Genomic DNA, 13,430 nt, shown 5'->3' with positions numbered 1-13,430 from the left:
TTGTACAAGTTTGTATATTGTTGGAAGAGAGTTCTAACATTCTAATGAATAAAGGATAAGTCATTATAATAGCGGTAGGCTATCGCAAGATTTGCTTAAATAAATAAAAATCGATAGAAACGTGACATCATTGTTCTTATCCCTAGCTACTCGCGACGAGACCGTCGAGATAACTAGGGACTTATCGTAACATTTCTGAAATTCTAACCAAGATTTGTGCATTCAAGTATGAACGTCCAGTTAAATAATGGTGAAGCTCGACTGACTTATTGGTTCAGCATTCATGCCATCTATTTGATTCAGTCCCGACACTTCAGTCAGAGGAACCAAGGATGAGCTTGCATTTACTGTCCTTTCAAGACCACGATATCCTTTGACATGATAAGTTTCGTCCAGCTAAATTCTAAATGATAAGCCAACAAGCACGTACGATTGCATCCATCTCAATGTTTTCAGATGTCGATTTAACTTCTATATATTGCGAGTAACTTACTAATAGAAAGGTTAAGTCATGAAGTCAACACGCAGAGAAATTTTATGAATCTAGTGACTCTAATAACTACGCATAAATGACACTGAAAAGATACAGTTTAAATTATAATAAAAAGTCAGTAGACTCTACCTGAATAGAGATGTCCGTAATATTTGACAAAACAAATGGAACCTTGGGACTAATAAAAAGGTTATCACATTCTACAACTACTACTAATAATAATAATAATAATAATAATAATAATAGCTGTTTCAGCGTTTATTAGGCTGTAGGCCTTTCGCCGATTCTCAACATCGCAAAACATTCACAGCATTTTGCGGTCTCGAACTCGCAACTCACTGCTCCAATTCTGCTGTGCTTAACCGCCCGGCCTCCTCGCCGACTCTGACCAGAAACTGGCGCACAGAGCTGGGATCGAACCCGCGCCTCTCTGCTCCAATCCTGGTACTCTGAACTGTAATTAATATACGAGTCTTAATCGACGTGGACAGATGAAGCTACGCATGCAAGTTATTAGTACGCCGTCGACATTAGTACGCCGTTGGGACATCGTCGGAGAAGCTGCACAGACAAAGTAGTCACCAGAGATTACTGTAGACTTGTAAGTCATGCTACAGTCGTAGCGTGAACGAAGCCTCCATGAATTACAAACAACGAAGTAGTAATTAAATGCAAAGCGTACACGAAAACAACTGAACTTCATTAAGTACTCGAAAGAAATTATTTACATTCCTAAATGACACTCACTCTTCAGAATTGATATAAGGGCACCTAAAAGTTGTACGTCGATGCCATGAAAAACTAGGTTCGGGAGCAATGGAAACTCTACGTCATAGTAGGCGAATAATTTTCTCTCATTTAACAACTTGAATAGTAAGCTTTAACCAAGAGACGAACACTCTGGAAAATATGAATTAAAATAGCAGCATGAAGAAATGTAACACAAACCATAACACTAACGTCATCTTAAATCTACTTAAATTATGTCCACCGACCAGAGAAGTATTCTAACATTAGCGTTACTTCAGAATTTCAAAAAACCCGAGCTGTGCAATCAACGTTAACGTATTTATCGCCATTGAACGAACAAATGAGAGTTGAGATTAAAGCCTCCTAAAATCATTTGCTCTGAAATTGCGCGGCATCCATAATTCAAGAAATGAATAAATCAGACCGGCCACGCATTTTTAGAAAATTTCGTTGATTATTTAGACGAGTATTTATGGTTCAGAGGGCTTTATATGCAAGTGCTGAATTTAATGAATAGAAAAGAAGATCCTGAATATTCGCACAACGGAGGCTTTAGGATAAGAAGTAACACGGATAAGAATATTTACAAAGCAATAGCAAGAGACAGTCGACAAATAAATATCACACAGGAATAATCTACAGCTACACCAGACTAGATCAACTTTTGAGTGAAGCAACTGATAAAACGTGAAGTACATCATAAACCTTAATGTAGTAAAGACATCAACGTAAATGGGCACGCGTGCAGAGCCTGAACGGACGAGAAACGCAATATCTGCAATTAGTTTATAGAGAAGAGGATAAAATAGGACTAGTCGGAAAACTCGTTCCAAACATCAAATTTTCAAGCAAAGTGCTTTCTGGATCGATTATTTTTGAAATTACATGTATTCAAAATACGGAATTTGCAAGAATTACATTCTGAACGAAAATGTGCGCCGTTCCGAGAATTATTCAAAACTAAACCGCTACCGACTAATCTTACACTTTAATTGAATACTGTGGACAAGAAATTATCACGATAGATTTTCCTATGGCAATGCCGATGAACACGATTCGTCTGGAGCAGAAAAGCTCACTTTGTCAATCACAGGCTCTTCCTGGAATTGAATTTTTTTAACTCACGCTGTTCAAGTCCAAACTATCATCAACATCGCTACTTGCAAAAGAGAAAGCAAGAGGCGACTTCATCGAAGCGAAGTTTGAAACCTCCTCTTTGCTGGTCTCGGCTTTTTTTCCTGAGGGTTCAGCATTCATGCCATCTATTTGATTCAGTCCCGACACTTCAGTCAGAGGAACCAAGGTCTCTAGCTCTCCGTTCTCTTCATTATTCTGATCTTCGTCAAATTCAGCTACATGATCCATTGGGTCTACACTTATTGGGTCGCATTGAATGAAGTTTTCCTCGTCGTCTGCTGAATTCACATCAAAACCAGAGCTGTGGTCAGTAAAAATATTGCCTGTCTCCAACGCCATCACATCAGATGTTTCAATGCAAGATTCGAGTCTTTTGTTTGCTCCTATGTCGAAATTTTTGTCGAGATTAGTCGGGTGTTTGTCTTTTTCCGGATTACCAGAACTGACACTTTTTTCAGAAGCATCTAAAGCATTTAGATACGAGGCACAGTCATCGTTATTTAATAGGTCATTTGGCTTCTCTTCAGTTCCAGCCTTGCGATCAATAACATTCAGTTTGTATTTTGCATCTGAAATCTTACCTGAATTGGATTCATTTTCCACTTTCAAATTGTCATCTGATTCAACAACTTCATTATTCAGACTGTATTCACCATTGCTTTGCGAAGCTGCGTCACTCACGTCATCTTTCATACTGTAACCTTCAGACGCTGATGACGCATAACAGGAATCGAATATGGAAGGCTCAAGTGGTCTCCGCCCTTTTCTGTAAGGAAGAACTTCATCAGTCTTGCTTTGCTCCCAGGCTTGGTAACACGGATACCAATGCGTGGGTAGTGGGCAACATGTCCTCAACTTGCAAGTAGGGCACTTGTACAATTTATTGGACTTTCCTTTCATTTTGTGCTTTTCAATAGATTTGGAGTACTTAGAGCGAAAATTACAGCGATCGCATGCATATTGTTTTGTCTTGATGTACTCTTTAACGTGCTTAGTCATAATTTCCGGATCAGGAGTTAGAAAAAAACAGTCATTGCAGCGATATTCATTGTTATCAGTCTTGTTAATGAGAGGATTAGCTGGATTATCCACAGACAAGTAAGTCATGAGTGACGTTTTCATAACGAATGTTGGATCATCGATAACATCGACCATATCCATGAGCGAAGGCTTGATTACTTTCACTTGTACGTTTGAGAAGGGATGAGATTCAGCCACTTCGAAAATGGAGTTTACCGTTGCATCAGGCTCGTCGACATTCTCAGCTTGGGGCACGACACTTTCACACACATCACGCGTCTCAGTAGCTGGCACATCAAATGTGCTGCTATCGTCATCGCTCAGAACTTCTTGTTTTATGACAACCCCACACAATTCCGAGGGATCGACACAGCTGTCGTCATTTGTAGAGTTATCTGGCATTTCAGGCGCAGCACTAAATTCACCTGAATTGAAAGAATAGAACGAATTAAAGGTGGTATTAGAAGTGATAGAGGCAGACGCCGGATGTTCTTGTTCGATGTGACAAAGTAGCGTTTGTCTGTCGTCACTTCTGAATGAGCAATCAGGGCAGTGTGATTCAATAGCAATACCGTAGGCAGATGGAATATCTTCGATATTATCATCATCTATGCGGTGATTCCGAACTATGTGGTTGCGAAGAAGCCGTTTACCCCTTGTTGAATAGGAGCAATGTGGACACTTGAAAGGAAGATTGCGACGGTGTTTTTCTATATGAGTTGCCAGGGAAGCCGATTGCGATGCTCGATAAAGACATTCCGTGCAAGCATATGGTTTCTCTCCCGTGTGGCGTCGAGTGTGGGCTCTCACAGATTGCCTAGAGCTTTTTGTGTACGGGCACATCCGACACTTGTATCGATTCTTGGCGAGCTTTATAACGAGATCGTTGGCTAGTGAAGGAACGCGGGACTGTTTTGGCATTGCAAATGAAGCGACAGGAGAGGTCATTTCCGATGTTGACCCACTCATTTCGTTCAGTGCCTCGTTTTTATTTGCACCTATCTTGCCCAGATCAACCTCTCCCGGAGGAGTATTCTGTCCTTCTATCTCTTTCCAAGCAAATTTCTGTCCAACTGAAATATTCTTTTTCTTATGTCTCGTCTTCACATGAAAGTTGAAGGCTTTCAGATCATAGGTGCAATAGTAACACCTGACGCAAAACCACGATTTGGTCTGAGGAGGATGAGAACGCATATGTCCAATGTACTGGCTCCTGTCAGAGGCTAAGAAGGAACATTTAGGACACTTATAAGGTATGTTGCCCTCAGGATGTGAATACATCATGTGTTCTTCCAGTTCGCTGGACTCCTTAGAGGCATACGGGCACTTTGGACAGTTTGCCAAGGTCTGCAGTGGGTGACTCTCCTTCTCATAGTGGGACCTGAGACCATATGGACTACGGGACGTGTAGGTGCAGAAAAAGCACTGGAAAGGTTTCTCTCCTGTGTGGATACGATGATGGATCACAAGATTAGATCGATCGCGAGTGGCGAAGTTGCAGTAACAACAACAGTAGAAGCCATCATCTCGTTTGTGGGTGTGATAGTGAAGCGACAGCTCAGACTCACTGTTACAGTGAGTAGAACACAATATACACTGCAAGGGGTCCTTGGCAGGAGATGGTAAAACTGCTGATGGTACTGACGTTTTCACAATTGGAGTTTCTGTAGCAGCAAGTGAAGAGAATTTGACTTCCTCCTGTACCGGAGTGTGTGAGCTCATGTGCGAGTCTAAATCTTTTGAATCATGGCAGTGGAACGTGCACAATGGACATGAAATTTTGGGCTCGTTGCTTTTATCTTTGCTGTCTAAAGCAAGAATTGTTTCTCCTTTATTTCCACTTTCAATAATCGATTTTTCGGTTTCAGATAAATTTTTAGCCAAGGGCTTCAGGAATGTTCGTGCATGGAGCTTCATACTCAGTTTGCCCTTATGTTGTTGTTGTCTCATATGAGTGCGGCTGTGTAATACCATAGGTCCTTTTCCCCGGGCTCGGAACCCACATAACTTACACTGAAATTTCCTGTGCCTAGAAGTACCTTTGCTTTTGCGGTCTTCACCAGCCACATACCCATCTTTGGATACATCAGAGCCAACAGGAGAGAGACGCACGCTACACATCTTCAGAGAATGACCCGTCTCTGAAGAATCAACCTGAAGGGAGTCTCTGGAGTCATCAGACACACTTTCATAGGCCAGGGGCAGGTTTACATCAGGCGAGTCCATCGGAGGCAGGCCATCTTCCTCAGCCAAGATGTTGGACGCGCTTACAGAGCTCGACTGATCAGCTGGTAGTGGGGCTTTCTTTTCAAAAGTTCCTATATAACTGTCACTGCTATCGTTTTCTTCATAGTTGATGCGCATTTTTATCCTTCTGCCTCTTGTCCTTTGGGATTCCTGGAAATAGGCATGCATCATTACTCATCTGTAAAATCTATTGTAGGGGTCAGCAAAGAAATTAGGCATAGAAGAATTCAGTCAGAATGATAAAAATATACAGGTATAAGAAGAAGAGGAAAATTTAAAATGAGGATTTTCATCACTCTAAGCAAGGTTGTTAAGAATTGTGAGTTGCCAATGAATTAAACTTATCAGTCGTACACTATAAGATAATACAAGTAGAGCAGGCGGACATGTTGAAAAGAATGCACAGAATCAAGACACACCTGAGATGGCTGAGTTGTATCTTTCAATACCACTTGACCAGTTGATGTTTGTTCTTCTTTGTTCAGACTTGGAGGTTGATCAGGCATTGGACCTTCAGTCTTCTGGCGAGTGTCATTATTAGTACGTCTGATTTTACCCACGGCCTGAACATCAACTGCTTCTGTAGAAGACTCGGTAGCAGCAGCTTTACGTTTTTTGTCAGGCTTAACATCAGACGCATCTTCCAAGATCCCTCCACCTTCATAAGATGCCAACCCACTAACCTTAAGACAGCGAGCCACATTTACAAGAGCACTAAATTTTGATCTCTCTACATTAACCTCACCAATGTATATAAATTTTAGCAATACTTCAAATATGTCTGAAGGAATATCTTTCAGAACAATGATGGGGTGACGACCAACAGCACTGGTGGCAGCAAACATGTCAGCAAAGTAGTCACTGCAAACTGACAATACAAGCCGGTGCACAGGGTAGAGCTTGCCATCACATGCAATTGTGGCATCATCATAGTTTAGCTGCAAAAAGTAAAAAATCAATGTTAATATATAAACCACAAATTCAAACCTTCCATGAAATTTTGTAGATTCAAATATATTTTTGTATCAGATCAATGTATCAATATGCCTTTCTGTCAAGTTCTGTCAAGTACAGAATTCAAAGAATTATTTCAGTCTGAGCCAACACAAAATTTTTTTGGTTTGCTGATTTCAACAAAATAGTTGCTGCTCACTAAATAGGGTGACAAAAGTCTAGCACCAATATTGGATGTTCTCAAACACTTACTGAAGTTACCAATTTAGAACCTCAATAGATGCAAATCAAGATGCAAAAAAAAAAATTCAAAATTGATTAGTAAATTAATGAATCACTAACCTTGCTATCATGACTGGAAAAAAGTTGCAAGAAGGAGGAGCACAAGGATGTGTAATGGTTTTTCCATCTGAGATACAACAGGTCTTGAGCCATTTTGAAAGGGGTGATTATTTGGTCATTTCACCTCCCATGAAACTTGGAGCAATTCCTGCCTCTGAAAAGAACACTGCATAAACAAGGGAGGTTCATCATGGTGAGGCTATGGCTAAATAAGGTTAAACAGTAAATTTATTACAGTACTTCAAGTAGGTTTCTCAAGACTAATAATCTTGATTTTAATTATATCTTCAACAATTCAAAGATCTATTTTGACATTTATCTCAGTTAGGAGACAAATCTCAGAATCACAGTAACAAGTACAGTTACAATAAAATGAAGGTGGAATGATGCGAGTTTCTGGCTCAAATGTTCTCCAACAAAATCTGTGCTATGAACTAAATTCACATTAATTTTTAATTTTGTATATGCTACGTATTGATTATTATTACCTGAAAACTTTGAAAATTTAGTAATATTTTAATGGATTAACTTGGTACACATATATATGTACTAAGGATAATAGGATTGAATGCTCAATATTTTTTTAGCAAGTATCTAATAACAAATGTAGCCAAACTTAAACAATGAATTGGTAAAGAAAAAGTAGATTTAAGATGGTGCATCGGCAAGGCATGTACTCTGAGAAACCAAAAACAGGAAAATGCTGTGAAACAAGGCACATGGTAGATTTCTGTCATTATCTCTTGAATTACGGTACTGATGACCTTACCATAAGAAATTGGCAACTCAAAGTGCTTTCCACATCCACAACACAATATTCACACAAGTTTGATGAACGATGGAAATAGATAGTAGCATAATAATAGACTTTCCATGGAAACTTTCACTAACTTAATTTTTAGGAATAAGAATAGAAACAATATTTTTCAATTCTAAGCGCTTTTAAAAGAAAAGATGGGTTGAAGCAGGTTTCAAAGTTTTGATGCAGAAATTGATGATGAAGCATTTGCATACAGATGGTATTTGAGACTTTTCAAGCCATCATTGCAAAAATGCAAAATTTAAACATTTTTCATGTCAAATATTTTCTACATATGTATATACATGAAATATCAGTTACTACTTTTGCTATCCTAAAAACCAGTACCGTCATCTGGGGTGACTCCGGCTGCCGGGGTGACTTTGGACTCGTTTTTTATTTTGTTTTGCAAACAAAAACGGGGCCATAAACGCCGGGGTCATAAATGCCAGGGTTGTAAATGGGGTCCTAAACGCCGGAGTGACTTTGGTCATCCTTTATGACCCCGCTTTTGTTTGCAAAACAAAATCAAAAACTCAGCCAAAGTCACCCTAGTTGACAGTAGTTTAATTATATTGACTATCAACATCTTTCATTGGATCAATAAGGGAACATGCTAACAAAAAATGAGGGGGGAGCTAAGTATATACACAACAGAAACCATCATTTTGCATCATGATAAATTCAAACAATAAAATAAGAATTGAAAATGTATAATTGTTAATGTATATATTTGAATTTTCAATGGGAATTAAGCAAAAAACTAGATTGCCTCAATGCCAGGGCATACTAGCAAAATTGCAAGCCACATATTTACCAATCCAATGAAACAAAAATACTCAACTTTGAAGCCCCAAGATTACAAATTCACTGAAAATATGTGACTTTGGAATAAATTTGATTAGCCAATCTGTACCATGACTAATGCTTTCCAAGCAATTTTGGAGCCACAACTTCCTAGTAACACTATGTGGAAATCATCTGCTCTCTGAACATGTTGCAGAAAGTGAGTGAATTTTCAATTTTTGTGTCTATGGATACAGTAGCTGTTGTCAAAGCCTTTTATACCTAAAGCTGCAGTAAAGGCCTTGAACCAAGTCATCCTGAGGACTTTGAATGGCCTTTATTGTGTATGAATTTCCAAGGCCACAGAAACAAAAAAGCTATTTTAGTGCTAAAAAACAATTGAAGATGCAGACATGATTGCAACTACTAAGACACAAATAAAAATATTTTGGACCTAAAATGTTTAGTTAGAGACTAGAACTCCTAGTGGAAAATTGGGCAAAAGCCATCCATAAAGAGGTAAAAATGCTCATGAATCTGGCTTAATTCAACTGTTCCTGTCCCTGTGGCCTTTTCCTTTGCAATACTATTTATGAAACCAAAACAAAATAGAAGACTCTGGTCTCTGGATGCCCAAGATTTGTAGGCTAACAAAAAGAGAAATTAGTTGATTTTGGCATCACAAAAAAATTGAAGATTTTTTTTTATTTGCACTTACTGACTTAGATGAATCATTTTTTGGTTTTTGACAATCATTACGAATAAAACGTAACTTTAAAACTGAGCTGCAAGATTTCAAATATATCACATACCGTAAAATGGGGTTACTTTTTTTCAATTTAAGTTTAACTTATCTAGTAAAAAAATGGCATCATTTTGAAACAAAAAAGTGGTCAAAGTTACCCCATTTTACGGTACAAGTGAATGAAGTGATATTATAAATACAGACACAGCTATCATACAGGATTATGATATAGGCCTACCTAGGCTAGTACCTACTAAGCGGCATAATAAGCCTATATAATATAGCTATATAGGTATATATATACAATTTATACATGAATAAGTAATGTAAAAATATTAGTTTCCTGATATTACCCAGAAATAGATTCAACACTCACAAAAAATACTTTCCAGTACATCATGATCATGGGACATAGATAGTACCTAGTACCTAGTACTTGAATTGCATATTTTATATTTTGAAAACAAACCAATATCAACTAACGATTTAGAATATTAAAATTGTACCTTTTCTCATGAGCGCATCTGATGCTGACGAAGCAACCATTAGGGAAAATTTACCGTTACCGCAATCAAACCTGCCAGCCTCGGAACATTTTCTCGATTTTCCAAACCAAGACAAGCTAAGGGACTTCGATAATGACGAGCTGGACTACGGTAGACTCGGTATGAAGTTAGGAACAACACTCCAACTTATCTTACCAATTCAAACAGAAAACCTAAATCAATCATGATGTTGCACTAATAAGAGCATAAGCCACAAAAGCTACTTCATTCTGAGTGGAATGATTTGAGCGTGGTAGCGGACTTACGGTATTCGAGTACATTCATCGATTTACTGTTTTCATATCCAGTCGTTTGCTTGCGTTTCGCTCCTCGCTGCAATGCAAAAAGACAACAAATTCAACGTAAAACGAAGAAGTGCCAGAGATTTTTTACCCTCAATTTCACGGGTTTCATTTTTAGCGCATTTTCTCATCTATGGAAAAAATGTACTATTGTGCTCGTCATGTCCGTCTGTCTGTCCGTCCGTCCGTGACCTCAAGTTTTCGTCGACGAGAAAATGCGCTCTCTGTCACTCACTGCAGTGAGTACCGAGTTATATTTTTGTTTACATATAGGCAGGTCGTCGCCCATTTCTAGTTCCTCAAAATGCGTATGGCGTCTGTTGTAATTGAATGATTCATTACACAAATTCTCGCAGTAATTTCTGCTTTGATAATCGAATTACATCTGTTTAAAGAATCAGGCAATTAAAAAAATGGTCAACGAACATTCCATGTCTTGTGAACCTTAGAATATTTGCTTATCTTTCCTTATATTTATATATCAATAAAGTTGAGATTCATATATCGAATCTTCACAACTCCTACAATGGCTATTTGAGATGCTCAGTTCGATTAATATGATGTAACAATTTTATACGTCTAGTAATAGAATTGGAGAAAAGCCGAATGGTCATTAAAACAATAATTATACTATCAGCCACTTGAAATAAATTAGAGGATCATATGACCGCGTTAGATTGTTAATAGTAAACGCGCCTCCTCAAATCCAAGGAGTCGAGTGTTCAAAGACTTGCTACAAGAATAATTACTGGCGTTAAAAGGCAAGCCTTATGAAAAAAGATTAAAAATTAAATACATGAAGCTACCAAGCCTTCGTTATCGACGTCTGCGTGGTAACCTCATTGAAGTATACAAGTATACGTATACCCACGGTTTATTCAAGGTCCCAGAAAGATTAATAGAATTTGAAACAAGAACTAACACCAGGGGCCACGACAATAAACTAAAAAAACTGTGTTGTAATACATCCATGCGACAACATTTCTACTCGTTTCGAGTCATCCACATGTGGAACAGCCTCCGCGACAGCATCATTGACGCTCCGGGTATGAACGCCTCCAAGAACAGACAAGACGAAGCTATGCAAGAGTATATGCTCAGTCTTGGAATGCCTAGCACCTTACGGGGCTTGCAATACGTCCAGCAGCTATCTCAATCTTCTTCTTCTTAAATCAAAGTTTATGGGAGCCTCTGAAGACTAGTTCAATGCGGCCCCACGACATGACAGTTTAAGGAAATTAAGTAATTTTATTTTCAGCTACGAATTTAGGTGTTCTGAAGAGTTGTCCAATGTTTCTTGACGGCTGAATGACTACAGAATGGGGCCGCCAAAGTAGAGACCACACCGGGGTAGAGAGTCCCACGCCAGGGCAGAGAGTCCCACTCCAGGGCAGAGAGCACTACTCCAGGGCAGAAAGCCCCACACCAGGGCAGATAGTCCCACTCCAGGGGGAGGTTCCTGGGGGCGCTAACCACTCAACTGGGGACGTTAACCACTCAACAGGGGGCACTAACCACTCACCAGGGGGCACTAATCACTCACCAGGGGGCACTAACAACTCATTTGGGGGCACTAGCCACTCACCAGGGGGCACTAACCACTCACCTGGGGGGCACTAACCACTCACCAGGGGGCACTAACCACTCACCTGAGGGCACCAACCACAAACCCGGGGGCACTAACCACACATGGGGCTATCTTAAATTCTTTGTGACGTAACGGTTCTAAACAGCACACCTGGCGTAGCCAGTCAGGACTAAGCGTCGTACAAAAAACTTCTTCTCGAGTTATCTCAGAAGAACTGCATTTTGCAGTGGGATGCAGGGAGCATTGATAGATATTCGTCTATAGCCAGTAGCTCCTTCGCCGGCTCAACGCCTCGGAGCGAGACAGCACTGCACAGCATGCATCCATGGGCACTTCAAATTTTGAGAACGATGACGTGGCAGTCGGCCGAAGCCGGCTTTCGTCACGGGAGCTCAGCACAGCACACCTCCTGCTTCAGTGGTCAGAACAGAACTCGCTATCTCAATCAATCGTCAGTTATGGAAAGATAGGGTTCAAAAGGCCGGATCCATTGTGGAATCAAGTCACGAAAAGTACAAGCATCGGCAACAGGCCATGGGCCTATTTCTTCAGTGCAGACACTTCTATTCTAAGTAGCATACCGACGCCTGCGGTTTCTAATAATAATAATAGCGGTTTCAGCGTTCAGTACGCCTGTCGCCGATTCTTAACATCGCAGAACATTTACTGCATTTTGCGGTCTCGAACTCGCAACTCACTGCAACAATTCTGCTGTGCTTAACCGCCCGGCCTCATCGCCGATTCTCACAAGAAATTGGCGCACAAAGCTGGGGTCGAACCCGCACTTCTCTGCGCCTATCATGATACACTGAACTGTAACCACTGGGCCACCCTGCCCAGTCAACAAAACGCCATGTCGCCGGTCAAGTTTCACTCGCTAAAAGTTTCAGCTGTCAACGTGCCAGTGGTATTGTCACACGCAGCATCAGTAATACATTTTCCGTTAGTTCAACGCACTAAATTCATGAAACCAAATGAATTAATCACCTCATCAATTGATACCACCCCTGCCACAAGCATGGGTATATCAGTTACCTCTCATGCACGAAATATGTTGACAGCTAGTTTCAGGAGGAAATTTCAAGTATATATCCCATATTTTTTAGCACTGGCACATATTTAAATAATTAGTCGATTATTTTTACACGCAACTGAAAGCTGGGATGAATGCAATAATACCCAGCAATTCTGACATACCCATATGAATAAACCGTAAATAAAACAGCGCAACTTAGATGACAATATTTTAAGTTTTATGTACGTTTTAGGTGACATTTGCCTTATAATTCATCGTGATACATGGCACTAAACTTTTTCATAGACAACCCACAAGAAATTTATAGGTCCAGTCCAACTTTCATGAACATACAATAGAATGAACTACGAGCTTTGAAACAAAAGCCACAAGGGAGCACGCTGTCAGTGCTTCTAGACGACGTCGAGTGGCGCCGGTGCGTGAGCGCTGCGAATTATTATTCCCCGTAAAAATAAAGGAGATATCAATACACTGATCATCTTCATATACACATATATTCTTGTAGATGACCTGTAGTTTCCGCTATAAATTATACATTATGAAAAAATTCCGCTGTCGCAAGTTATGCAACTAATCAATTAGGAATAAACACTCAAATCTAGCTGACTCATCTTACGAAGATTGATGGATTAAGGAAAGTGAAAATTATGCATGTATTGACTTGCGAACGAAAAAAAAAATAAAAT

The 13,430-nt window shown here is 39.7% G+C and overlaps 1 protein-coding gene across 2 annotated transcripts; it reads right to left on the bottom strand.

Annotated features, from left to right (window-relative positions):
- Positions 1–903: 903 nt before the first annotated feature.
- LOC108679128 lies at positions 904–10,146 on the bottom strand. 2 transcript variants are annotated; one of them, XM_018167712.2, is made up of 4 exons: positions 9,780–10,146; positions 6,944–7,097; positions 6,067–6,585; positions 904–5,797 (listed from the first exon to the last, which is right to left on the bottom strand). In XM_018167712.2, exons 2-4 carry the CDS (start codon positions 7,034–7,036, stop codon positions 2,360–2,362), a joined length of 4,050 nt encoding a protein of 1,349 aa, XP_018023201.1. In that variant the 5' UTR covers positions 7,037–7,097; positions 9,780–10,146; the 3' UTR covers positions 904–2,359. The 2 variants fall into 2 exon arrangements, with proteins under 2 accessions (XP_018023201.1, XP_018023202.1); XM_018167713.2 differs by having other exon boundaries at positions 10,085–10,146.
- Between the last annotated feature and the right edge of the window lie 3,284 nt (positions 10,147–13,430).

Source organism: Hyalella azteca, unplaced genomic scaffold (assembly GCF_000764305.2).
Source record: "Hyalella azteca isolate HAZT.00-mixed unplaced genomic scaffold, Hazt_2.0.2 contig15466, whole genome shotgun sequence".
Lineage (NCBI taxonomy): Eukaryota > Metazoa > Arthropoda > Malacostraca > Amphipoda > Hyalellidae > Hyalella > Hyalella azteca.
Note: the sequence above shows the minus strand (reverse complement) of the source record. Positions and strands in the feature narration are given on the sequence as shown.

What these genes read in the sequence shown, in the direction of transcription:
- LOC108679128 (XM_018167712.2), bottom strand. Translation starts at nt 7,036, where the DNA reads ATGGCTCAAGACCTGTTGTATCTCAGATGGAAAAACCATTACACATCC. An exon ending in TTTCCAGTCATGATAGCAAG is followed by an intron (nt 6,586 to 6,943) that starts GTTAGTGATTCA and finishes TACTTTTTGCAG; the next exon opens with CTAAACTATGATGATGCCAC. An exon ending in ATACAACTCAGCCATCTCAG is followed by an intron (nt 5,798 to 6,066) that starts GTGTGTCTTGAT and finishes GCCTATTTCCAG; the next exon opens with GAATCCCAAAGGACAAGAGG.